This window comes from Pogoniulus pusillus, chromosome 32 (assembly GCF_015220805.1).
Source record: "Pogoniulus pusillus isolate bPogPus1 chromosome 32, bPogPus1.pri, whole genome shotgun sequence".
Taxonomy (NCBI): Eukaryota; Metazoa; Chordata; class Aves; order Piciformes; family Lybiidae; genus Pogoniulus; species Pogoniulus pusillus.
Window position 1 is genome coordinate 7,044,654 of NC_087295.1, and position 27,857 is coordinate 7,072,510.

The following is a 27,857-nucleotide window of genomic DNA, read 5'->3' on the forward strand; positions in this document are numbered from 1 at the left end:
TTTGTTTCAAGTTTGGATTTCCACTTCTTAATGGAAAGAGGCTTTGCATTCTGCAGGGTGAACCATTACATCTCTACAAGAGGAAGCGATAGGTAGCTCTACTGCCATCTCGGTGTCTGAAGATAGGCTACAGAGAGGTCTGCACATAAACCTCTTGGTTGGTGTTTTTTCCAGTGGAAGTTCAAGTGAGAAGAGAGGAGCTCCTGGGAGAGAGGGCTGCATGGACTGTGAGAAGATACCATCACCCTATTAGTTACCAGTATAGGTAATAGTGATTGTAACTGGATTCATACTTTAAAATCCTTCTCTTTTCAACTGACACATAATGGCATGTACCCCAGCATTTAAATCCTGGGAAATTGTGAGCATTCTTCATGCAGTGAAGAGCAACTGTGCAATGTATAAGATCTCTGATGCAGATCTAAGCCCCTTGGTCCATGCTTCAGACAGCTGTTCAAATGTTTATTTTCTTTTCTAGAAGCCCCCATCAAATGGTGGAAATTCTAGGGATTGTAAATGCTATTGATACCTACTCCTTTTTCTGTAAGATTGTCACATATTGCTACACAGAAGGATCAGAAAAACCTTTCAGTCTGCTGCTCAAGAGATCAGCTGTGGGGTTAGATAAGCTGTAACACTAAGTAGCAAGTGTATGCCTATACTGTTTCAGGTTCCTTGGTCTGTGCCTTCACTTTGTCACATTCCTCTGAATTTGAGAAAGCGATAAAAATAGAACCATTTTGAAGTGAAGTATTTTGAGTTGCATGTACTTGGGAAATGTTGAAAGTGGTATATGTGTGTGGTTTTTTTAGACTTTCAGGAGAGGCTCTTTAACCATGAAAGAGAAAGCTGGAATGTCTCCTAGGTGTGCCCATGTTTGTGCTGTTGTGTCACCTGCGGGCGTGTACTTTTTACATACGTAATCCATAGGCATAGTAGACTCTTGGAGAGGGGGAAAAAGGTGAGGGAAGTGGTCAAGGAGAGATACAGGGCTGTGAGGATAAGACAGTGCTGGCTAAAAGAAGGAACACAGGATGAAGTGATGGAGACTTTGCGTCTTGTGCACTGTAACTGACTTCCATAAGAACATTTTTGTTCCTAACCTCTTTCAGGAATGCTGACAACTCTATATGCTGCTTGTAAGGGATTACCGTGAAATGGGTGTTCTGTGCAAGATGAGCTTTTACTCCTGTTAAATTTCAAATGCGTTTGACTTGGAAGAAAAGAATTGCTGAGGCAAAGGCTCGTGTTGTCTTGGAACTGATGTATGTCTCTCTGGTGTCTAATGTAGGTGCAGTGTCTTGTTACCTACAAGGTTGTTCAAGCAACTGTGTTTCAGCTGACAGCAGCATTGTTTCCTCTTCAGTTTCACAACTAAAGAATAAATTACTATAGGAAAAAATCTTTAGGCTTTGTGATTAGATTTGTTTGTTTTGCTAACCTAGCAAGTGCCATAGTGCTGGACAGAGAACTCCCCACTTCATTGAGAGTGCTTACAGCCAGCCTCCCAAATTTCTAATGGCTCCAACCTACTGAAATTGCATTGCATCTAAGTAGAAATCTATTTTAAGTGAACAAGGTACTTTGGTAGGCTAGTGACAGCATTCCTGTGAATGTATTACAGTCTGGCCACATCATACTTGCAATTATGGGGCAGCTGTTTTAAGTCTCATTCTTCCTTATGAAGAATTGATGTAAAGAACCAAGAAAATGGAACAGTTGGTATAATTACTGTACATCCACTGAACATTTTGCAAAATGCTTCACTCTTTATAAATTACTAAGTAGGGAAGAAGTAGTTCTATGTTATTTGTCTGTGGCAGTACTTGAAATCAGCTCTTAGAGTAGTTCTAAAAGGTGATTGCTAAGTCTGCAGAATGGAAATTATATATAGACCTTGTAGATGTAGAGAACTTGGAGTCACTTTATATCAAATGAGCCTAGGAGACAGAATGTAGTGTTACTTAATCCTGGTTTGCTTCTTGTCTTGTGTTCTTAACTGTTGTGAGTCAGAGTGAGCACTCGCCAACCCAGGATTTGTCAGTGGGCACAGCTGCTTTGAAAGGTGGACAACTCACAGCCACCAGGTTAGGTTTATAATAATTCTGAGTCTTTGGAGCTCTGCACAGCAGCAAAGAATTTCTGACACACCTACAGAGAAGGGAGAAAGGAAAAAAAAAAAACCAGGACCGGATTTCGGGGCTGGAGCAAGCTGAAAAGAAACATAGTATTGGCTAAGTAACACTGCCTTAGAAAGAGCCAGTGAGAGAACGGATTGCCTTGCCTGGAGTGTTGTTCAGTCTTCACTGTTTGCGTTTTAAGATGAGGTTTGTATCTATCAGAATTCCCATCACCTTAGGAAACTGCTAATGCTGAAGTGTCCAAGCTGTGGGCACAGAGGAAGAATGGAGGAAGAGGTGCGTAGGAATGGTTAGACAAAATAAAGAGAGGAGATGTAACAACACCCCCCACCCCCCCCCCCAGTTACTATAGAGAATTCAAAAGAAGCTCTACTGTAATCAGTTTCTAATGCTAATATGTAAAGGAACCAACAATGCAAAGAAGGTAGCTCAAACAGGAGATAGAAAGTTGATTGCATAGTAACGCTGCAATGGTTACTTCAGTGGAATTGATGATGCATATTTTGTGATATTAGCTCCTTAGTTCAGGCAATTGCAATATAAATCCAATTCCTACCAGTACAGTTCACTTAGTGTATTGTACTCGTCTCCATAACAGTGAGATTGACACAGCATTTGATGCAAGAGTATGGAAATGTCTGTTGTGGTGGCCCACAGGTTTCATTTTAAAAAGGCATGTAATTAGACTGTATGATCAAACAAGTGTTTCTGCAAATCATGGAAAAAAGTGATTTTTGTGGAGGAGCTTGGCACTTGATCTTGGTTGATGGGTGGCAGGGAGCAGTCACATGTTCAGATGTTGGTACCTGTTTAATTTTACACTCCAGAATGACAACTTAATACCCTTCCATGCCACTGTAAGCCTTGGTCTTTAACTCTCGTCTTTAACTCTGATCTAGCAATCTGAAAATGCTTGTATATAGCACTCACAGGCAGACAGAAATATTTCCATCATGATAAACAGAGTGCAGTAAACATGGAAGTCTTCCTGACATGAAACTCGTGTGATGAACATTAAAGGCAACTGTGTGTGGTGTAGTCCTTGTCTTTGCTTGTGTGCCCTTGCAAGCTTGTCAAGACTGTGCTATTTCAGGTCTGTGCCATTGTAGTCCTGTTGGCATAGCTCTGCTGTTTCCTGAAAGGGCTCTTAGTATGCAAGTAGTTAATTCCAGCAACATTTTCTCAGTGGGATTTATTTTGGACTTCAAAATAAAAGGAACTTTACAGACAGGAAAACAACATTAATGTGACAGGCTTGTGCAGGCATGCTGTGTCAGTCACAAAAACCATCGTTGACTGATGTGGCCATGCCATGGAAGATTGAGTAGATGCACCCAAAGGCCAAACTCAGGGCAAGGCTGCTAGAGGCATATCCTTAACCAGCTGTCACTGCTACCCTTGGAGACCAACATAAGCAAAATCAGATGCTGAATTGAAGTAATTATTGCATGGAAGAGCTATTTTAGTGTGACAGCACTAAATTCTGATGGTTTTACATACTTAACCACTTAAATTAAGTCCACATTTGTAGTGTAAGGTACTAATAAAGCTTCTTTTTCATCCTCAGAATTCTTGCTTTTTAAGAAATAACACTTTAAATTGCTCACTCTTACTGGTTTCCATAAGGTTAAATAGATGTATTTTAAAAATATCTAAACTCAAGAGTTCACTGCAGTGTTTGTGTAGCTGGTTGAGTATGGTCATGGCTGATAGCTTGGTACACCTTATTGCAACTTGGATTCTCTGCCTTTTTCTGTGCTTACATTTCAGAAGTTGTCACCAGTTTGAAAAAGAGTATGAAATGTGTTTTACTTCGATATAGTTGACGTTGTGAAGTGAGTGATGCAGCATTGGCTTATAGGAGTACAATTTGTTAAAGCATCTTTTCTTCATGCTCCGGGCTGTGTATTTTCTGTCTGCTGCTGAGCCGGCGTGATGGCTTTGGGATTTCACTTCATTCGTAGGCACTGGAACTGAGGTATATAATAACCTAGGAAAACAGGTTATAAAGAAAACAGTGAACTCTGGACTTCCTCACTAGACAATGCACTGTTGACCTCCGGAATTTAAAGAGACAATGCATTAGCCTAAATGTCAAAACCTGCTTTTCTGAAGCAAATTCACCCTCTAACATGTTATTAAATAGTGTTTTGAGGGAGAAAAGATGGCTACATGTAGCTTTCATGGGGAAGATCAGTGTAGTTTGCTATGTGTTGGGGAACCTCTGCAGGAAAATTCCCACCAACTTGAGATGTGTAACATGCATAAACTTGTTTAGTTTTCCCTGTCTAATGGAGACTGACTGCAATGAGAACAACAATAAAATACATTGATAAGGAAGAGGAGGAAGGCTGCTAGTCTGGATGGCTAATTTGATGTTGGTACTCAGTTTGGTGTACTGTGTAACATAAAGGACTGGGCTTGGAACAATTGAAGGAAAAAAACCCAGACAAACCACAGGTGACTGTTTCAGCAGTACTAAAAAGGGAGAAGTTAACCAAGTTGTCTTCCCAGGTGCAGCATTCTTTTTGGGAAGAAATTCTCAGCTGTGGCTAAGGCAGTTAAGGAGGAACTGTAGCTGATTTTTGGAATTAGAAGAGTTAAATCTTAATTCAAGCTATATGTCAGATCTTGCTTGCATTTTACTTGGATAATAACATGGCTCTTGAGTCATGATCTCAAGTTTGTACCCTCCTGCTACTGCTGTGAGGGGAAAATGCTCCACTTCAATTGATTTATCTTCAATGTCTCTGTGCTTTCTTAAACAATCCCATTGCAGGAACTGGCAGCTGGTATTTCCTGTGTTCAAGGCTAGTAAGGTTATAATTTGAAGATTGATGGTGTCCTTGATGGCCAGTACATGATACACAAAGTATTTTAGGGCAGCCCGTATCCTCCTATGCAGCTAGCTCCCTATCAATCACTAACTTTGAACGTGTAGTTAAAACTTTTATTGGTGGGCTTACAGTTAAAACTAGACTTATACAAATATTTGTCTAGTGCAGATGCTCACCAAAATGCTGGAATTTCTCATCTCCTTTTTACCTAAGAACTAAAGAGTGGAATATGAAGAGTTTGGGTTTGGAATAATTGAAAATCTTTAGAAGGTCCTGATTTCTCTTTTGAGAAAACTGCTTTGCTGTCTTGTGCTTTCATTTTTTTTCACTAGATCTAAGTGAAGAAGTTGATCTTTTTAGGTACTTGGTTTGGCATATGTTGAACTTTTCTAGAAGAGTGTAATTTTCTTAAAGGAAGGTTAATCTATATTATATTTTATGTCTTGCAAAGGTTGAGTTTTTTAGCTCTTGAAGTCAAAATGGGTAAAGGAATGAAATAGTCTAACCAAAGCATTCTGCTCTACAAGATGTATGAGTTAAACAGACACCATGTGTATAACATACACAGTTGAAGTTTCTACAGGCTGCAGTATTTTGAAGAGCATTGCCAAAGCAAATTAGTTCTAGTGATCTTAAGTGTAGTCTAGAAAATTTGAAGGAAAGCTCTTGCTTGAGGAGCAAAGTTTTATATTGTGATTTGTTTTTTTTAACTGCGATTTTAGGATGTAATACTTTTGTTACAGATAAGGGAGGAAAAGATGGTTTTGTGAAGAAGCAACATTCTTACAGCCAAATAGGTTGTTCTTTAGAAAAATCCTCCAAGTAATGAAATACAGTATGGTAACATTCTGAAGTGGTCAGGCTGGCATAGGTATTCTTGCATTGTCAGTAGTTCGAAAGAGATTTCCAGAAACATTACTTCTTTCATAGCAGACTTAAGATCTTTTATGTGGACAATTATCTGTGAAGAATGGGAGTGGGTTTTAACAACATTTTTCCAGACTTCATGCAGGACTGACACTGTTTATTAAGGTAAAAGAAGCAAACCTCTCAAGGGAAAAAAAAATTCAAAACCCCCCTCATACACCCAAGAAACCATCCAACTGACCAAACAAAACCCCCAACAAACTGTCAATTAACTTCTGAATTTGGGGAGAAGAGATGCTATTAGAAGTACTGCAGCTGAACTGAAAGCATGCAAATGATGCAGCTGCAAATAAAATGTTTTCTTAAGTGAGCAACAGAAAAGGTTTTGTAGGCCAGAGGAAATCCTATATTGAAAGAAATTAGCTGATATACTTCTCATTGGACTTGAAAAGTTCTCGGAGACAGACAGGAATACAGCTCACACTTCACAGTGTTTAGTGTTGTAACGTGTAGGATAAAATCAATTCCATATGGATAAAAGTATTGGATTTCACTATAGACAGACCCTAGTAGTTTTTCCCTGAGGAGGCTGACCTTTAAAATAAACCAGATTTGGTCTGTGCCCACCACTGGATTGCCTTTAGCATTGTGTTGCGTGCCTGACTGTAGGAAGAGACACACACTGGAGACCTATCTAGTGGTGTGCCTTTTTCCAGGGCTCCATCCATTTGCATTGTGATTACAAAACTATTTTTTAGGTGCTTAATCAGCAGTTTTTGATAGCTGCTTCATGTCATTACCCAGATAGTCTAAAATGAGAGTTATGTCTTCTGTCTTCAGAAACTGATCCATGGTTTTCAGGTATTGTGTCCACTTCTGGGCCCCCCAGATCAAGAAGGACAGGGAGCTGCTTGAGAGAGTCCAGTGCAGAGCTACAAAAATGATTAAGGAAATTGAACATCCTATGAGGAGAGATTGAGGGAGCTGGGGCTTGTTAGCTTGGAGACGAAGAGACTAAGGGGTGACCTCATTTATCTTTATAAATATCTAAGTGGTGAGTGCCAGAAGGATGGAGTCAGCCTCTTCTCAGTGATGCCCAGCGACAGGACAAGGGGCAATGAGTGGAAGTTGAGACATAGAACATTCCATGTGAACTGGAGGAAGAATTTTTTTCCCTGTGAGAGTAACAACACTGGAACAGGCTGCCCAGGGAGGGTGTGGAGTCTCCCTCTCGGGAGATATTCAAGAACTGTCTGGATGCATTCCAGTGTGTTCTGCTCTAGGTGATTCTGCTCTGGCAGGGGGGCTGGACCAGATGATATTTGAGGTCCCTTCCAGCCCCTGACATGCTATGATTCTGTATAAAGAATGTTAAGGTGTGTTTGAGTTGTTGTTGGTTTTGTTTGTTTTGTGTGTTTCTTTTTTTAACAGAACAAGCTATGTAAAAAAAAACCCAAACACAAAACCCCCCTGAACTTGCACACATCCTTGTAAGTAGTCTAACAGTTCTGCACTGCTCTGAATTATCTTGTGCATGATAAGGACTGTAAGAATTCAAATAGGAACAAAAAGCAATTTTTAAAAGTTGCTCTTTACAAATTAAGAACATTAACTTGGAAATGGTTCCAGTGGTGCCACAAGGGAAGTTTAAATCAGCATTTTAAGAAAGGCAAGATCAAAACCATCTTGCACTGGCTCTTAATGTGAAAATTGACAAGTTGACCTGAATATTAATAATTTCATAAGAAGTTCATGAAGTGAATGCTATCTGTTTCTAGCCACTGTGTGATTTATGCCATAATATGTTAAATAGTCATGAAACTCTACCATATATCATATGATTGACAAGTATGCATTGAACTAAAACACAATTAATTGCCTGATTTGGATTTCTAGGTCCATTGCATTGACAATACTAATTTTTCAAATCATAGATCTAATGGTTTTTAGAATAAACAGCAATATTACTATATAGCAATATTGCTATATTACCATGCAACATCAGGCCTATAACCACTTGAGTCCTTGAATCACCTAGTCTAAGGGTTAATTACAGGTCTTTGTGTATTTGGAAACCAGTCTCATTCAATGAGTCATGCATATGAAATCCTCTTTCCCTGAATAAAACAGAAGAATGATTATGAATTTAGGAGGAGCAATTTGCACTACATAGAATATAAATAGGAGGAGAAGTTACTGGAACAAATATGGCTTACAAAAGTTATGCTCTTGCAATAATACTACAAAAGAGTGCTTACACTTTTGTAATTGGGTGGTAAAACAGATGGCAAAGCCATGCAATGAATGAAGCAACTCACTTTGCCAAGTCAGATTTCACTAATGAAATTTATTTCCTACAGCTGGATAATTCCTTAGACAAACAAAAGGATTTTTTTTTGAAATGCAAAATCCAACATGCTCCTGTTTTGTTAGGTTCCATTTGGCTGGTGTATTGATGCAGTGTGCCTGTGGGGAAGGAGAATATTTGCCTGTGTTTGTGTGGATGAAATGGAGAATTTGGTGGTACCTGCTTCTTGATGTCTTTTGCTTGTGACTTGTGAGTTCAGTCCTGTGCATTTGCCCATTTGAGTTGCAACCTTTGATGCTTGCAGCTGCTGGAGCACTTGTGGTCTGCACCCTTCATTGCCAGAAGGTAGTTGATAAAATGTGGAGGATTGTGTGTTTTGGTATTCCTACTCTTGTGGAAGATTCCTCCACAGATGGAAGAATGCAGTGCCTGCCTCGAAAATGCTTTGCTCGAAAGCTTAACCTTTTTCTATGTCAAGAATTTCATAGGAGTGTTACTCAAACAAGGCTTCTGTGTTCACTCTGTCTGTGCTAATACCTTGAAAGAATTTAAGGGTGTTCATGTGAGTTTTTGCTATAATACTATATGTCTGGCTAACGAGGCAAAATAAGTTGTTTTGAGCAAGATAAACTCCCTGAGCAGCCAGCATCAGAACTTGTGTCACTGTGAAACGAGACGCCTGCAACGTGACAAGGCAAATTCTACCAGCCAGAAGCCTAACCTAGAGTAGGGATACAGGTGGCACCCCTTTTGTAGATTCTCTGAGCGTTGGGTACAGACTGCCACGAGTCTAGTGGAAGCTTGGTTTTGTTTTGCAGATACCTGTTTCTAGATTTCTCTGTTACAAGTTAACTTTCCGCACTAGGGAGCAGTGAAATTGTTTGGGTGGAGTTCTGGCTTTAGTGAGCATGGATCTTAGGTCATCCTTTCTGGCTGTAGAAGTGTCTTTTTTTAGAAAATACATATCTGGCATTCTAAACTTCTAAGAAAAGAGTGTAGGGTGATTAACAATTAATGGGATGCTTGTGTTAGAGGCTTGTTCTGGCAAATTTACATTTTTCAAGTGTGTCTTTTGAAAGCCTTCTTCAGACTTTGAAGAATTTAGTTTATCAAGCCAAGTGAAAATGTTTACATTTAAATCTTCCTTAATTTCTTTATGAACATTGAGGTGTAAGTGTACAGGGGCAAAAAAGAGACAGTAATATGATTGGGGGTTCTTTTGGTGTATGGCTGATAAAACCCCCTGGGTTTATGATACTGAACATGCTGTGAGCAACTTTTGGAATGCAGAGCTCTTGAACTGCTTTTAGAAGTGAACTGCTGAGGCTCAAGCTGCAAGTTCTGGCACAGTGTCTTCGAGGGAACTCCATTTTTGTTGCTTTCCAGAATAGCTGAAAGCAGCAGCTGTACAAGTGAGTGATGTCTGACTTACCAGTGAAACGTCAGCTTCAAAATGTTCTTCCTTACACTTGAAACACAGGGTGAAAATGGCTGTAGCTAGTATGTCTTAGGTGACACCAGCTTCAGTGTGTCCTTGAAGTGCTTCCCTCAGTCCTTAGTTGAATATCACTAAGGTAAGACCCTGAGCTGCTAAATTGTATCCTTGTAGGCTATGCAATGCATCTTGGATTTTATGAAGAGGGGGAAAAAAGTTTTTGTTTGATACCAAGTGCTGAGTAACATTCAGCGGCAGTAGCTGCTCTACACAGCATTTCCTGTGAATGTAACTTGTTTGTCAGGAGACTCAATTGTGGGTATTTCGTCTGGAAGCCTTCCCTGCACATGTCTCCTTTTCTGTTTGCTGGTGGACGGATCTTAATTCTCCTGACAATGTATTAATAGTACAGAGCTGCAGGCATGTGGGCACCACTGTTCTTTATAACAATATGATGTCAGTTATAGGATGGATAAGGCCTCAGCTACTTGCTACAGAGTTCACTGGTTAATTCTTCCAGTTTCACTGCCGGGATATGGTTACAGTTTGAAGCATCCGCCTCAAGAAGCTGGGGAATGTAGGTCTTTTACCTGAGGAGAATTGCTGGTACTGAGAGGTAGAACTTAAGTCGATTTTCTAATCCTTTACTTAATAGATGTGTAGGCACCTTAATAAATTTGTAGGTGTGAGAGACACAAGCACCTTTTATGGTGTGCAGGGGATAGCTTTGGAAAGAAGGATTCTTGCCAAACCTTGAATGTGCTTGTTAAAATCATGGGAATCTAAGAATCCTTATTCTGGTTAAACAGATTTATGCCAAAGGACTATTTTTAGGAGAAAGGAAAGGAGGTATTGTAAAAGCATTTCTAACCTGGCCTGAGGCTGAGGTTCCAGTGGCCTGTTTCATTGTCTAAGAAGACTAGTCGTAGACAAATTTGAATATTTGAATTGGTTTCCTCTTCAGGTTCCTACTTAAACTTTATGGTGGTTATTTAATAGGCAATGTCCTAACTTAATAAAATGCTGATGTTACTTCATGCAGAGCTTGACAGATGTTGCATGTTTAAAGTATAATAAAAACATCAGTCCAACTCGAGGCATAGAGTGACACTTACTGCAATAATGCTGATCTAACCTCAGAAAACTTCCTTACTCTCCAGTTCTTAAAACAGCTGGCATCATGTACCTCATCCTATGATGTCATTTTTCCTATCTGTTTCTGGGTCATGGGGTGTTTCTGCTGATCTGGTTTGAGTATTGTAATTGGAAACAGCTGTTGGGAGGGTTAGACTCTGTCTGCCTGGAGTTGCCTCCCTCCGTTTCCAGGAATGTTTTCATTGCAGGAATATCTGAGTCATTTCTGAGGTGTCTTCCAGTTACTTTGCATTTAATCTGATCTTTTTCAAACAATACATTGTCAAGGATAATTTTCCTTCTGATAATCAAATTGAAACCCCTGGACTCAATAAACAATGAAGTAACTGGATGAAATTGTGATCTTTTAATAACAGACAAGATGATATTGCTCAATGGGCCCTGGGGACATGAATTATGTTGATGCTTTTAAAGAAAACTTGTTCCTGTTTCTTCAGAAAGCTGAGCTGTTAATTCATAGGTCATAGGAGGCAGCAGAATTGTTAATCACTTTGTGAGAGTTAAGAAACTGCAGAATCTTCAAACTCACTTTAGGAGATGGAGTTGCTGTCAGTTACTAGAAAGATTCACTTCAGAGTAAGATTTAAAAAGTGTAGCTAGTACTTTGGGAGGTGATAGATTATAGCAAATGTAAAGTACAGAGCAGTGCAAGTATTAGTTTCTTCAGGTAAAAAAAGAACCACAAACCATTTGAGTTATTTCTTTTGAAGAAGAAAAATCTGAAATGACAAAATTTTCTTTGATTGTTCAGTAAGTGATTGGTACAAGATTTTGCCTTTCTGGAGGTATTCTGTTCAAAGCATACTAATTAGTAATTAGTATTGTGCAGGTAGCTAACATATTTCAATTAAATATGTTCTTCAAATACATCAAATTCTAAATCAGTTAAAAAATGCAGTAAATGCAGGTGCTGTGTTGCCTCAGCTGCCAATTGTAATTGATGCTTATTATATAAAGCAGTCTTCAGGGAAGAAAGTAACTCATGAAAGTGAGTGGGTAATGAGGTTAATATAACAGCCTTACATATCTTTATGTAATCTTCCCTTAAAGGAAAGGGAACAAGAGAACTGGAATTTGGTTTTGATGTCATAGTTTCATGAAGGCTGTAAAAATAACAATGTGAAAGACTGTTTTGTAACTGAAGAAAGGCACCGCTATCTCTACTTATTAACTTTAATCTACTACACTGACTGTACCAACTGTCTTTAAACACAAAGCTATGTCTAACTAGTCCCCTTAAAACAAAAGCCTGCAGCAAATCAAAGTCCTCCTGTTAAGGACAACTGTACTTCCACAATGCCCACATTCAACTTTATCTATAGCACTGCAGAAGATGCCAGCTGAATGTGTGCCTGTAGTGATGTGGCTTCAGTGTAATGCTTCTCCTTCCCTGGTCTGCTCTCTTTGACATTGCATTTATGAGGCTCTGGGGCATCAAAAAGGGCAGAGTAGCTCAGCCATTTTTAGTCTCATTCTTAAGGAATGTGAATTTGATCATATGATGTGTGCTTTCCTAATTCTTGGCTTATTGGACACTTTGGGGTACATTTTTGATAGAAGCTTAGGTGTCTTGGATAGGATTGATCCATACATTCCTTGTGTATGTGCTGCTGCTGCAGGGAGAAATCCGTAACTTGGGGATTGTTGCACTGAGAAGGGATTTGGAAGGCAAATGGCATGGATATGTAAGGAAGCATGCTTTCATTGTTTTGGAGCAAGTTGTTCTGTAGGAAGAAGTGTGATGGTTTGGGTGTTACCTCCCCCCCCCCCACACACTTTGGTAAAATCACCCAGACTAGACTGAGTGGTTCTGGAAATTGAATGAAGCTTTATATTTACAGCTTAGCACAATATACAAGGAGATATTTACAATTTATACAGAAATACACAAGTTAAAAAGGTAATACAGAAACACAACACCCTTCCCAGAAACCTGAGTCCCCAGGAGGGGATCCCAACCACCCTTCCACCTTCATTCCACTCTTCTACCTTACCCCAGACTTTGCCTTGTGCTCAAGGTAGTTTGGAGGGTTGGCCAGGGGGGTTAGGAAGCAGATGATTAGTCACACAGGTTAGGTTAGAGAAAGTCATGCAGCCCCAGACAGAGAGCAACTCTGTTATCTATGTTTGTGTTCTTATATATGTCAGCAAGCCTATGAGTGAAGTAGACATCACCATTGTTTCCTTTTCACAGCCTGTGATCCTTCTCACCAAAATATTCTGGCTAGGCTCAAACTAGCACAAAAAGCCATCTGAGAAATTGGACCATTTGAGAACAGTCTTGTGAATCAGATCAGGTGAGCAAAATGAGTGAGGTGATATAAAAACTTAAGTTTTTTTTTCATTGAAGCATATTTCTACATCTTGATTTATTGGGCTAAAGAAGTAGATGGGAGGACAAGGTAGAGACTACTGTAGAGATCAAGTATTCTTGCCTTTTCTTTGCTTCTTCCTCCCCACCATGTGTTTGCAAAGGTATTTTCCTTGAAAGTTTTGTCACTGGAGCTGAAAACCTTTTTAAATGCAGGTACCTGATAATCTTACTCTTGTGGATATGAATAACTGCTCTGTGTTCCAAGACTTTATGCAGAAGTTAGCTTGATGCTTTCTGTCTCCAAGCCCCATTACAGGATCACCTTCTAGATCCCTCCTCTGATGGGTGGAACTGAATGTGATGTTTAAATCCACAGGGACTAGACAGATGAAGTATTTCTGGCACAAATCTTCTGTGTAAGGCGTGAAACTGGAGAAGTTCGCAGTGATACAGGTAGAAGCGCATCAAAGAAGACAAGCAACAGTTTTACATCTCCAGCTACAAACTCCTGTTACTATATGATCTTAATCCCGTGGGATTACCCTTGAAAGCTATTTAGCTACATAGTATTTTTGCCCTTGACGAGGTTTCTAGACTGTTGGACAAGATGCCATTGCTGATGCTAAAGTGGGTTGTAATTCCTACTCCTGCAGTTCTTTCTTTAATCACTCCCTAACCTGGCTATACAAACATTATTCTGGCTCCAACTGGAATCCTGACATTAAATGGAGCACAGAATTGTGGGGCAATAAGCAGCTGTAGAAGCTTTGAGAACTGCTTACTGTGGCTGAGCAGCCACCGAGATTCATTTGCATTTACATTTATCTGCTCAAGCATGTCAGAAAAGGGCAGTTCCCTAGGTTATCTGCAGCAGAGGTGAGAATTGATCCATGGCATGGTGGTTAGGCAGTACTCTTGCCCTTCCAAGTGAAGCTTTCACTTCCCTTCTAACTTGTTGGACAACACAAAGAACTGTTTGAAAAATAAACCTTCATGTATGTCATAAGCTGTATTGCTGCAGTGGGGATAACCAGTGGGTGTGGTGAAAAGATGACATTTAGGAATGGGTGATACAGCTATTGACAATGCTCTGCTTGGCTCTGTGAACCTCCCTCTGCTGGAGGATAAACTTGTTTTTATCTTCTGCCCCCCAAACAGTTTTAAACTGTGAAGAATAAAACATGATGATAATCACAGTACACACAACATGAAAGTATATCTTTTTGAGCTTCATACAACAGGGCTGTTGCCACAGTCTCTGTCAGTTTTATCATGATTATAAAGTAGGACGATTCAGAAACTAGATAGGACCCAAATGAATACTGCTTATGAAAATAAGTCAGGCTACATAAAGTAAGGATAGAGAAACTTCACAGGAAACTTCATCTAAGGTGCTTTACTGTTAAAAGTTGGAATCTGTTCCTCTTTGCATTTGAAAGCAGACTGAAACAGGTGAAAGTAGTATGTGGCAGTGGCTTAAAACTTAGCACTTTGAAGGTCTTTTCCGTCTTTCAGAGTATTCACTCTGAAGCAATCTTTCTGGATTGAGTTTCTTTTACACAGTATCAGGCAGTACTTGCTTTAACTTGTTTCTCTCTTTGCACTGTCTACCAGGCATTCAGCAGGCTTGAATTTTGCCAGCATTACATCTTTATTCCACTGTGAAGAACCTGAGAGCAAAATGACCTGTGGGAGCACCTCCTCCTACCACAAAGTGGGGCAGAGTATTTATGACAAACTTATCTTCGAGATTTGAAGTATGTGGTAGTGCAGAGTTTCACTGTCTTCAGTATCTTACTGGAATGTTGGTCACTGACAGTTATTGATGACTTGATGACTCAGGATACTGCTGGGACAGGTTGGGTCAGGTCTTTTAATTCCAAGCTTCTATCTTTGACTTTGCTTTGAAATGATATTATCAAGGCTTCTGAAACTGATTTGTTACCATAAAATCTTTGGTAGGTAAAGAATTGTCTCTGAAAAGTAAAGAATTGTCTCTGAAAAAGGAGCATCATTGCTAACTTGATAATTTATGAAGATCTTCTTGGCTAGACATTGTTTTGACTTTCCAGGAATGTATCAGCTGTTGCACAAAGTATAAAACAGCAGCTTCTCTTTGTGACACTGGGACACTACTTGTTGAATGAATCGCAGCTTCCAGTAAAATTTTCACCTTGCTCAAGCTGCTTGAAGACTGTAGGTTAATTTACAACGAATACTACAGTGCAGCTTTACTGGTTTTGAAGTTTTTCACACATTGCAGTAGGAATTTCTGCACAAATTCATCTGTCTGAGGTCTCACTGAATATGTCTGTACTCATTCCAGAATTGAAGTGCTTAGAGACGAATAGTTTGTGTTGTTGCTTAGTAAGATTAGTGTAAGCCATATCCAGGTATACTAGTGTTTCCATTTCTGTGCTTCTGAGAGCACATATTCTAATCTAAACTTGGCAAACAGCTATTGTGAGTTGGTGATCTGGAATTCAGAGGAATTTGTTTGCTTTATGACTTGTCTGAAGTACATACTAAAACTAAGTACACAAGACTTTCAAAATATGTTTTTTTTCCCTTTAAGAGAAAAGTGTGAAAACAGAACAAATGCGGAGTGGTTCAAAATGCCATGTAACAGGCTGGAAATGTGCATGAGGCTTGTAGCTAGTTTTGTGTTGTCATACTCCCTCTTGAGTCAAAAGCAAGCAGTGGCTTTTCTTAAGCCTTGATTGCCAAAATGAAAATGTGGTCTTCTCATCCATCTTCCTTTCAAGAGCACTTGTAAGATAACATTAGGTGTGTTTCTCTGAGGTATCTCTGTGATTAGTACAATAGCTTACACTTTTTTCAGTTGGATAGTATTTCTGGGGAAAATGCAACAATTTAAATAATTTAAGCCTCAGTTGTGCTTTCAGAATTGTCTGACAGCAGAATGGGTACTGAGGTGATCCTGGAAAGTTTTTCTGCATAGGTTGTGTGTTGACCTTGGTAAGCAGCACTGGCAAACTTCCCTCCCAGCTTTTATTGCCAAGCTATGGCATGGGATTTCCCTTCAGTCAGCGGTCCCAGCCCTGACCCTCATAACTGCTTGCCCAGCCCCAGCTAGCTTGCTGTCAGGGCAGCATGAGAACCAGAGATGGCCTTGACACTGTAAGCACTGTGCAGTTATAGCTAAAACATCTGTGTCTTATCACTGTTTTCATCATAAAGCCAATGCATGGCACTCTATGAGCTTTCCTGAATAAAATTAACTCTACCCATCCAAACCCAGTATACCCTGTTAGTTTTTTAAGTCCAGGAAGGATTGGCTTAATCTCTAGTGAAGGTTTCGTCAACACTTCTGTACAGAACTGCCTCACTGATAACAAAACTTCAGTGTGTAGGGATTTTGATACCAGTTGTAAGAAAAATGTCATGCTTCACATTCTGATCAAGCTGCACACAAGGGTAATTAATTATGCAGGAGGATGTAATTTTAGTGTGAGATTGTCAAGCTGTGATGATGGGTAGAGGTAATGAGGCAACGATGTCTTCTTACTATGTTGTATTGTTACCTGTATAGAGCTAAACTCTGTGAATGCACTCATTCTGAGCTTTCTAGTTCACAAAAGCTGAGTTACACTTGGTTCTCAGTTAGTTGCTACTCTAGGTGTCTCTTGTATTTGCATCTTCTGTAATGTAGACATTGTGGTTTTTTGACATTAGAGTTTGTTTTGTTCCTAAATATCTAGAGGAGAGTAGGGGACTTTGCATAAAACTGTGCAAGCAGAAAATGTCTTTTCTTTTCATGTAACACAAATGACATTATATTATTGGTGGGATAGGTAGGGAATGAAACAAAGGTGTAAATGATAGTTGGAGAGCTGATGAAACTGCAACACAATGTTTTTAAAAAGCCAAATGGGATTATTACTTCTCACATGTGTACACGTGAACATCATACTGCACATCAATCAGTGGCCACAGAGCTCTTTGAGGTGCAGAGGTTTGTGTTTGAGCAAGCACTTTGGGACTGAGACAACAATCCCAAGCACAACAAACTGCATTTGTAGCCTAGGGAGGCAAGTTGAATCCTTCCACCTGCAAAAACTAGATCATTCTTTCAGTTCCTGATTAACTTACTGTAACTGGGTATTTTTAGGTTTAATGTGACGCATTTGCTTGCTTTTCTCTGGAAAAGTACCCTAGCTGCTCCTTCTTGCTGCTGCTCTGTCTTGGTACTTGCTGTTCAAGCTGGAAATTCCTTCAAATGTCAGGGTTTTTCCCTTGCAGCTGTCCTATCTCATGTTTTCTTGTATCATGTTGATTCACTGTGGGTTTCTTTTTCAATTCTTGCTTAGTAAACACGCAGAGTTTTTTGACAAACACTGTACTTCCAAAAGAAAACACTACATACCAAGATGTAAATCTTCCTCTTTATTGCTTTTGGATGCTGTGAGCCCACTTGTGCTCTTTCTAAATGGTGAAGGCTTTCTTTGCTTGTGCCAGAAAAGATGAGCTCGGTATAATTTGTGGAATGGCTTCCAGTGAAGCAGCAGCTAGCTCACACTGAAGAGAGCAGAACTGAAGTTAAACCCTTAGATACGTAGGGATTTAAATCAAATCCCCTTTAAACAATGCACGTGGAAGAAGGAAGAGAAAACTAATGAAGCAATATTTTTCTTCTAGATTTTTTTCATTTAATACCTGTGAATTTTCCGCAATCCAAAGATGGCAGCAAATAAGCCTAAAGGACAGAATTCATTGGCTTTACACAAAGTCATCATGGTGGGAAGCGGTGGTGTAGGAAAATCTGCTTTAACACTACAGTTTATGTATGATGAGGTAAGAATCTGCGCTAGAAATTCTCTCAGCAGATGTCTGCTGTGTAGTGTTGTTTCAGCCTTCATTGGTTATTTCCTGTGTATGATGTGGTTTGAAAGTCAGTGATTAAATTGAACAGAAATATTTTTAAGGTTAGAGGGCAAACCACTAGGGACCTGTGAAGGTATAATTTGGCATTTTTCAGACTTCTGTGCAACTAAGTCTGTCTTAATATACCATAGAAGTTGTCGTTGTTCACTAGACATAGCAGAACTTGAGTGTCCTAGCTCAAAACTTCTTCTCTTAGTGGCATTATGGCTGAAATGATGACCAATTTTTCCTGTGTTTTCAATGTTGCTTTTTCTTCTTTCCTTTTTTTCCCAGTGAAAGTTTTTTTATGTTTTTTTTTTTTGCTTAAAAGGCAGAAGTTTTGGCTTCATTTTCTTTCAAAAATTGATGCTAAATGTATTCCAAGTCAAGACTGCCTGGTAGCATAATGGATCACAGGCAGACGTTGTGCTTGACCAGGAGCAGAGGATTGGCTAGTGCACAGACATTGATGTTTTGCAGTTACCTCTGAAATTTTCTTGTAGTGGCTGTAGAAAGCAAAAACTCAGACTGGGCTGACGGAGAGCCTGCTTTAGCTGTGAATCATCTGAGTACCTCACACAGCCTAAGCACATGTGCTTACTTATTAGTGACTGCAGCCATGTCAGATGTTTGTTACATCATAGATGCAAAGAGGAGCATTTGCCTCACACAGGCATGGTTTTATGTCATGAAGTGTCATTTTCTTTTTCCAGTTTGTTGAAGATTATGAGCCCACCAAAGCAGACAGCTACAGGAAAAAGGTAGTTCTGGATGGGGAAGAAGTCCAGATTGATATATTGGACACAGCAGGGCAGGAGGACTATGCTGCAATTAGAGACAACTACTTCCGAAGTGGAGAAGGTTTTCTTTGCGTCTTCTCTATTACAGAGCTGGAATCCTTTGCGGCAACTGCAGACTTCAGGTGAGTTACAAGGCAAAATAATTTCTTCTAATTACAGTGAGATAATTAAAAGTTTCTTGCTTTGTAAATCCTTATGATGGTCCAGACTGGATGACTGGATTCTTACTGCAGCCACATGGTGTTTTGACCAGATGCCTAGCCATACCTTTGCTATCTGTACCACTTCAGATATCTTTGCTGCTGTGTTTCTGAATACCCCAAATGCTGTTGCCTCTGAGCCGATACATAGCGATGTTGAGGTTTCTGCCCTTGCTTGGCACTCTGGCTAAGAAGCAATATTTGTGAGTGGGCACACTCCTGTTCAAAGCAATGGAGCTGAGAAAAGTTGTTTCTAGATTGTATGGTTGCATGTAATACATATACAGTACTACATACTCCCCAGTGTTGTTGTCTTTTAGCTCTGGCTTCATACAGAGAACTATGTTGTGTTCCTGTTAACCTGCAAAACACCACCTGGAACAAAAGAGTAGCTGTAGTGTTTCCAACTGTTTTATTCTAGAATCAGTGATATTGTAAAGATGATGTGACTGGATTCCAGTTGCAGATTGTGCAGAAGAGCCATGGCTGATGATGTCTGTCTGCCAGCTCTCAGGCCATGGAAAGTGCATGCATTGTGCTGTGGGTGAGTGAAATGCACAGCATCAAAAACACAAGTCTTTTCTGTCTCTTAAAGGCAATTTTATGAACGACAGTAATAAGTACCTTTGCATAGTCTGTAGTAGCTGTGCAGTCTGTGCAAATCTGTCTCTTCAGTTTTGCTTGTATAAAATTTTTCTCTGTAAACAATACTGATGTAAGTTTCTTAACTTACAAGGCACAAGTTCAGTAGAGTTCAGCTTAGCATTCACCCTTCCCATCAACCTCAGTATTTTACTTAGTGGGAAGAAATGTGGTAAAGAAGCACAATTTGGAACTGGATCTTTTTATGGTATTAAAATAGATTTAACAGTAGTTTTTTTTGAGACGGTTTTCAGGCATGCAGCATATTAACCCTCCCTGTAATGGTAACAGGCTATTAAACAGGCAGCAGTATGTTGTAGGGGCTTAATTTTGGTGGAAAGAGAAGGCCTGTTTAGTCACTTGTCACTGAATTGAAAAGGGACAGAAGAGATGAGAATTATTCTTTTAACCAATTCAAACTATAGCAAAATAGAAGAGATGGCCTTTGAAAGAAAAAGAAATAAATGTTAAAAGGAACTATCTGCATCCCACTGAAATAAGACCTCTCAGAGATACTGTCACAACTCTGTTCAATTAGCACTGAGTATCAGAATGTTTAATATCTCTAAGGGATGAGGAGGTAGGGAGAGGGGACAAAATGAGTTTTTCTTCTTGCGGTGTTCTTTATTTGTCTCTCTATGTGTGTGTTCATATATTTTGGGAGGGAGAGTGGAGTAGTTCTCCATTGGTTTGCAGGCTTATACTAAGTATGGTCAGTCATAGAGGGCTATATAGTATAGTTGAGCTCTGGAGCACAAAAGGACCCATTCAGATATGTTTACAGTCCTGTTACTCCTTCAGAGTTCATGATCTTTTATGGCTCTAGAAAAAGTCCTACTTCTTCAGCAAAGGTGCAAATGTTGATAATATGCTTGCTGATACAGCAGAAAGTAGAAGGAAAAATCCCTTGGGTAAAGAGATTAGAACTCTCTCAAATCCAAATGTGACAGCACCTTTCAAGTTGCCTTTGAAACTGTAGAAGGCAATGTTCTGAAATGTAACCTGGGAAAATTACATTCTTTCTGCTCTTTGGAAAAGCAGCCTGCTCCTCTTGAAGGTACAGTTAAAATACCTTTGGCCTTGTTGAGTAGCCTGAGGGGATACTGCTGAAGAGACAGATAGGAAGGAAAGTGACAAGAAGAATTTGGATGTTTGATTCTTTCCATGGAATTTAGTTATGCTGGAATGCCAGAACTCAAACAAGAGAGCTTTTACTGCTCTTCAGCGGGGTACCTGGTATGCTCTGAAGTGCCTTTGCTCCAAAGGGGTTGGTTTGTTGTTGGTTTTTTTCTTCAGTAGAATGCAGATCAGTGACTAAACTTTTAAATGGTTAGTAAAATTCAGTTTTGGGTTGAGTAGAATTGATCTGGCTATGGTAGGGGATTTTCTATTTTTTCTTTCTTGAATTTTGTTTCGTGTTCTAGATTTCCAAGTGACATATCATTAATTAGATATTTATTGTCCAGGAGATAGCAGTTTTCAGAGGGCTCCGAAGAGGATATTGTGAGCTGGATTGCTGTTAGGTTAACTCTTTATATGGTGGGAGTGTTTAGCATCACCTGAACAAGTTGAATGCTACTAGTTTTAAACAGAAGTCTTGTTGACACAGATTCTATGGCAAAGTACTATGTTTTCTTTTGGGGCACCTTCCTAATTCACTCATGTTCAAATTGCTTTTGGATATCTGCAGACTCTGTTAAAACATTTGCAGTGGTATGTGTTGGGGAGAGGAGGAATGCTGCTATAATTACACCTCAGAGATGAATGTGGTTTTACAAGTTCCCTAAAATACATATTATTTGCTGGTTAAAAAAAAAAATATGGACTGTCTGCAGTTTATCAGCCCTGAGTAGACTTTCTTCAGAAGGCTGATACTGTTCAAGGCTTTGTATAATAGTAGGAGGGTTTTGCCATACATCAGTTTAAGGCCCTTTAGAATATTAATTAACTCTCTTCAGCTTGAAACCCGACAGCAGGATACACCTCAGCCAGTGGACAGGATTTGTTTCTCTGTGCTTTTTGTCAGCCTTTCAGAAGTTGCTCCATGGCAAAGGGCTGCATTTCACTACTAATTTATACTCCTCTCTGAGGCAAAACAGAGTACCCTGCTTCTGGGAAAATGTTGTCCTGGTACATAAAATGCATTTCTAATTAGAAGATTCTTTATTTTCTAAGTGCCAAAAACTTATGTAGCAAACCATTTGTAGTACTGATTTTTATTTACAACTTTAAACCTTTCACCCTAGTAGTTTAAACAGTAGAAGGCTCTGTTCTCAAGAATCTGATGCATGCACCACTTGTGTATGTACAGTGGCTTATAATTGAGAGAAGATCTCTGCAGAGGATGAATGTAATTGGCAAGAGAGATACCTGAAAAGAATCAACTTTTCTCTTGGTATGCAGTAAACCATTTAATCAGCTCTAGAAATGGCATATGCATTTTATTATGCTGGACCATGTGCCCTGTGAGAAAAGGCTGAAGGACCTGAGGCTTTTTGGTCTGGTGAAGGCTTAGTGGGGATCTAATAACTGTTTGTTGTCTGAGGGCTGGTTGTCAAGAGGGAGAGGACAAACTCTTCTTGGTTGCACCCTGTGGTAGGCCTAGAGGTGATGGGTGTAAATTATAGGAAGTCCACCTCAACATGAGGAGGAACTTCTTTACTGTAAGGGTCACAGAGCACTGGAACAAGCTCCCCAGAGAGGTTGTGGAGTCTCCTCTGGAGACTTTCAAGATACATCTGGATGCATTCCTGTGTGACCTATACTAGATTATGATCCTGCTCTGGCAGGGGGAGTAGTCTCGATCTCTAGAGGTCCCTTCCAACACCTAACATCCTGTGATCCTGTAATTAGAGGGGAGAAAAGTAAAACTTAAACCTGGAGTTTGTTGGTTTAAAAAAAAAAAAAAACAGGAGTCACAAATAGTAACATGAAGAGAACAGTAAATGCTCTCAAGTAACAGCTTTACTAAATTGAATGACATACTAATATAATTTCTCATCCAAACCCATCCTGTTTTGCTCTTACACTTTATACTGACTTGCCTTCTTCCTTCCTGGAGTATTACCCGCCTGTCTTCTTTCTGTGTAATGTCATAATGAGGTTTAAGATTTTACTGTTACATAAGCTTCATAAAAATAATAAGTGGGTTTTCACTGTGAGATGGAAGTGTTTAGTCTGAGTATTTCTTTTCTAAGAATAGTACTCGATGCAGGACTTAATTTTCTCTTCCTTTCCTTTTGTTTCTCTCCAGGGAGCAGATCTTAAGAGTTAAAGAAGATGAGAACGTTCCTTTTTTGCTAGTTGGTAACAAATCAGATTTGGAAGATAAAAGGCAAGTTTCTGTAGAAGAAGCAAAAAACAGAGCTGATCAGTGGAATGTTAACTACGTGGAAACTTCTGCGAAAACACGAGCTAATGTTGACAAGGTAATAACTGTCTGCTTAACATGACAAATCTCTCCATCAGTTCACACCTCTTTTCTGTGGGTCATGCTCTGTATGTTCATTGTTGGAATCAAATGTTTTTAATGTTTTTTTTTTCTAGACAGTTTGTCAGGAATGCATGACTAGGTGACTCCACCTAAGTGAAAGTGCTTAGTGTAACAAGTTCATCCCATCCTAAACTGCAAGGAGTCATTGTACCAGACATTACTAAAAGGTCTTGAAACGTGTATTTTGGTATAGACTTCTTTAGTTACTGTTTTCTATAACTAGAAGACAATCTGGCTGTGAACAGTAAAGAATGCTGATCCTCAGCCATTTAAAAAAAAACAGTTTATGAAAGCAAGTAAGGGAGGGATGGGATCCCTCTTCCCCCTCATTTACCAAGATGCCTGCTTGTATGTTGCTTTGAAGAATGGATGAACCTTTTTTAAGCGTCATGAAGAAGTGCTTCATGAGTTTTCAGAGACAGAACAGGTTCAGAAGGACAAGAGATAATAGGCAGAAAATCTTTGTCTCCAAGAAGATAAAATATTGGGTAGTTGTATTTCAGCTATAACTCAAAGACAGAACTTCTTGAAGCGCAGAACTCAGAATAAACTTCAGCCTTGTAGACTGAAAGAGTTTATAGAACTGGGGTAAAAGAAATAAGTAGCTTAGTTCAGTGTTCCTACCTTCCCTTTCAGAGCTATTCACAGACTTCATCACACACTGAAAAATTTCTCTGATGTAAATCCTTATGCATGAGCTGTCAGTTGCAGTGTGACAGCCATAACATGAGTGCTCTGTTGCAATAACTTAACTGATAGAAGGCAACAGTCAAAGTCAAGGAACTGATTGTTAAGTGCTACAGTAAATAGTTGCTGTTCTGTAGAGAAAATTAAGTCAATTCAATACAGCAGGACTCAGGCCTCATAGTTGAATAGAGCTCTGATTTCATTGTTGATATTAAAACTAGGACATCTTTTAGTTTGGGTGAATGATTGCAGTTAATGTCTATCTATTTAAAGGGTGGCTGCAAAAAAGATGGAGATTCCCTTTTTACAAAGAGTCACATGGCAAAGACATGAGGTACTAGGTACAAGTTACTCCCAGGGAGATACTGATAAGACATGAGGAAAATTTTTCACAGTAAGAACAATCAGATCTCCCCGGGGAAGTGGTGGAGGCCCCAGCATTAAGTATTTTTAAGAGTCACATGCACAGGGTGCTGAACCACCTTCTCTAAACACTGCATTTCCCAAGAAAGTTTGGACCAGATGATCCTTGAGGATCCTGGGATTCTAGGACTCTATTACAGTCACATTGGTTTTCTCAGCTCTTCAAAATCCACTTCTGTTTAATGATTGGAAAGAAAAAAACTCAAACATGTCTGTAATAGGTCTCTAATCAATAGTCTTTGCACACCCATGGTAGGCTACTAAGCAGCTTCAAGTTTCTCTTTTGGAACTGGTGGCATTATGGATCCAGACTAGCAGGTATCATATAGAATTAACTTTTGACAGGCTATAAATGAGGCTTTGTTGGCACGAGTATTCTTTCTTACTTGGAGCATCTGAAGTTACAGAGTTCGTTATGTGAACTTAAGTTACTATTCTATAGGAAATCTGGCTTCTGTGAATTCCAGAACAGTGGATTTGCTCAGTTAAGGAAAACAGTTGGCTTCCACTTACTTCAGTAAAGGTGAGCCACTAAGCATCTTGTCAGGAAGTCATGTACTCCAGACAGCTGCGTACTGTAGTACAATATAACTGCTGAAGCACGTTGACAGTTGCATTTTACCATTAACATATTAATACGAGCAAGTAACTTAGTGCATGTTTGAGGATCTAAAGGTGATCTTACTTCCTGATGGAAATGTTTAGGTACACTGATTTTCTTAGGATCCACCGGACTGAAGGCTGGTGCTTCTGCTGCAGTCAGCACGAGATCAGTGTCATTGCAAATAACAACCTGCTGGGTTCTACAGAGGAGAGTTCAGTCCCTGTGCTGTCCTTCTTGTGAAAATGGATCAGGTCCCCTGACACAGATCTAGGGAACGTGTCCTGAGAGAAAGGTCTTAGAATTGGTCAGCTGATTACCCACAATCAAATTAAAAAGGTGAAATTATCTGTTCTAGCCTCCTACAAGTCAAGATCTGCTTTTCAAATTAATAAAGTAGCTTCAAGCACTCCTGCCATAAAGCCTTAACTGACAGTGAGATCTCTCTTAAACATGCCATTGACGTATCTCCAGCTTTGTCATTTTTCTTTTCTGCTAAACCACTTGATGAAACTGAGCCTTGCAGGTATTTTGAGATTGCAATATGGCAGTGAAATTACCTGATGTGAAAAACTGCTGGTGTGATTGCGATGGAGGAAATGCCGATTTGTTGTCTTTTCTCCAGTCACTTAGACTTGCGTCAAGAGACATACTGACTGTTCAGTGTATGCTGCTGCTCCATTAACATGTCTTGAGAATTGAATGCTGCACTTTTTCCTTAAGCTTCCTCAGTGAGGTAGACAATACATTTTAAAAAAGCTTTGCTGGTGATGAGACTCTTGCTTCAGTTCTTGTATGAAATTGTCTGACAGGTTTCACAAGCAAACATCACAAGTCAGAGGATGGTTATGGTACCATGAAAGAAGCAGGATTGTGTCATATCAACTTGGCCTTCAAAACCACCGAAGATTTGTTGGATTTTTTGGGTTTTTTTGCTTGGTCTGGTTGCAGATAATTGACTTAATACTAAACAACCAAAATGGATATAATCAGTGATAGCTTAAATTAACTTGTATGTCTGTAACTGGTTTTGCATTTACATTCTTATGTCTTCTTTTCTTCTTTTGTTGTTTTGGGTTTTTTTTAGGTGTTTTTCGATTTAATGAGAGAAATTAGAGCCAGAAAAATGGAAGACAGCAAAGAAAAGAATGGGAAGAAGAAAAGAAAAAGCCTAGCTAAGAGGATCAGAGAAAGATGTTGTATTTTATAATCAAAATCCTGAATTCCTTTCCTACCCTGACCATACTAATAAAAACCATAATTTATAAGCATGCCATTGAAGGCTCAAGTGACTGAAATTAACATGTTGGAAATTGTAATGTACCACTAAAAGCATGAATTGGAGCTGCACTGAAAGTCAAATTCACTGAAAAAAAATATGTGGCTTCAAGAGAAGCAAAGTTCAGTCCATTTCATAATTGCCTACCTTCTCACATTTCTGAATGTAGTGTTTCATAGGCAGTCTTTTCTTTAACAGTGAACAGAGGGGGGAACTATTACTCTGTGGGTTCTTGTAAAGCGTTCTTTTTTATCACTGGTACTTGTCAATTCATCTTGTCTTTGTTGCCTTGGAAGTTACAGTTGTGAAGGTGATACCTAACAAAGCAGTATGCAGTCATTTTGCCATGGAGTTATGCAAAACTAGAAAAGAATAATGTATATGTGAACAGTTATGCTGGGGGAAATTCCATGTGGTTCTGAATTACCCGATTAACTTAGGAGAGCGATGTAATCTTTTACATTGAAACATTTGAATATGCCTTAATTTTAAAACCTAAACATAGCAGGTTGCTTAATCAAGGGTGTATTTTCAACTTTGTTGCATGGAGACTGTCCCAGCACCTCCACGCCAGCCTGCCCTCTGTGGAGAGCAGCTATCATGTGAATGATTTTGCTAACTAGCTGTCTGCTCGCAGTGTCTGTTCTTTACATGTGTGCCATACTTGGGTCTCGTGAGTAACAGAGCATATTCTGTCTGCTGTTAACTTGGGAATCAATACAGGATCTTAAAACTGAAAGGTCAGAATGCACATAAGACTGAAGTCAAGCCTATGGCACATCTGAGCCTGGAATGGTTGTTTAAAAAATGTGCTGATACCATGAAACTTCCCTTTTGCAATTAGATTTTTGTCTTGGTGTTCCTTGGGTTTTAACTCCCTGGAGTTGGGTGGAGCGGAGTTGTTTCAGTAGCACTGTGTTTTGAGTTAAGATGTTGCCTGAGAAATTCTGGTGTCATCAGTCGGTTTCTTTTGTGGTCCTAACACTCAACTATGGGAACATGCTGTGTTCTGCTGAAGCTCTTCGCAGGTGCTGTTCAGCCTAACTTCTATTGATTTTTCAAATGGGGAACGCTGCAGCTACTTTTTCTAGTTACTGTTGATCTCAAACAATCAAACAGGCTTTGCAACACAGAAACATCTACCCTGTGCATCCAAAATCCCCAGATGGAAAGACCCTGCTTCAGTTGCTTCAGAACAGCAGAATACCAGCACAGTGGTCAGTATGCTGCATCTTAACTGAAAATACACCAGAATATTTGAGGGTAAGACAGGCTAAATCAAGTCTACAAACTGTTATACTTTTTATACATGTGTAAGCCTATAACTGACAGTTTAAATTGTGCTCAAGCAAACTAGGTAACAAATATTTAACTTCCATGCTAACAGAGGTTTTAGGGACACAAGTCTTAGAAGTTCTATTTGTCATGTTAAATATTTATCAATAGGAATTTTGTATGTGCATTTAGTAGACTGCCAAGTCCAGAATTAAAGTTACTCATGTAACTATGGCAAGTAAGCCGGTCCTCATCTTGCTGTATACTCATTTGGGTCTATTTAGCCAGGGAGTTAACCACTAACGTTGTGACTTTGCTTTGGAACCTGTATACTGGGAACTGAGGTGTTATGAAGCCACAGGACATATGAAACTTGTCTTGGCTGATGCCTTATCCTGTCTTTTTCTTCGCTATTTGAGCCATTGAAAGATGAATAAACTTCCTTTTTTTTTTTTTTTTAGATTTGTGTGCAGTGTTGATTGATAGCTGTATTATTGGTGAACTTGTTAGAGCTGC

The 27,857-nt window shown here is 39.4% G+C and overlaps 1 protein-coding gene across 2 annotated transcripts; it reads left to right on the top strand.

The window, feature by feature from the left end:
- Positions 1-166: 166 nt before the first annotated feature.
- RALA (RAS like proto-oncogene A) lies at positions 167-27,801 on the top strand. Of its 2 annotated transcripts, none has more exons than XM_064169527.1 (5): positions 167-265; positions 17,717-17,872; positions 18,655-18,863; positions 22,837-23,011; positions 25,875-27,801. In XM_064169527.1, the coding sequence occupies exons 2-5, from the start codon at positions 17,759-17,761 to the stop codon at positions 25,995-25,997; spliced, it is 621 nt and encodes a 206-aa protein (XP_064025597.1). In that variant the 5' UTR covers positions 167-265; positions 17,717-17,758; the 3' UTR covers positions 25,998-27,801. The 2 variants fall into 2 exon arrangements, with proteins under 2 accessions (XP_064025597.1, XP_064025598.1); XM_064169528.1 differs by lacking the exon at positions 167-265 and adding an exon at positions 12,964-13,040.
- The last annotated feature ends 56 nt before the right edge of the window (positions 27,802-27,857 follow it).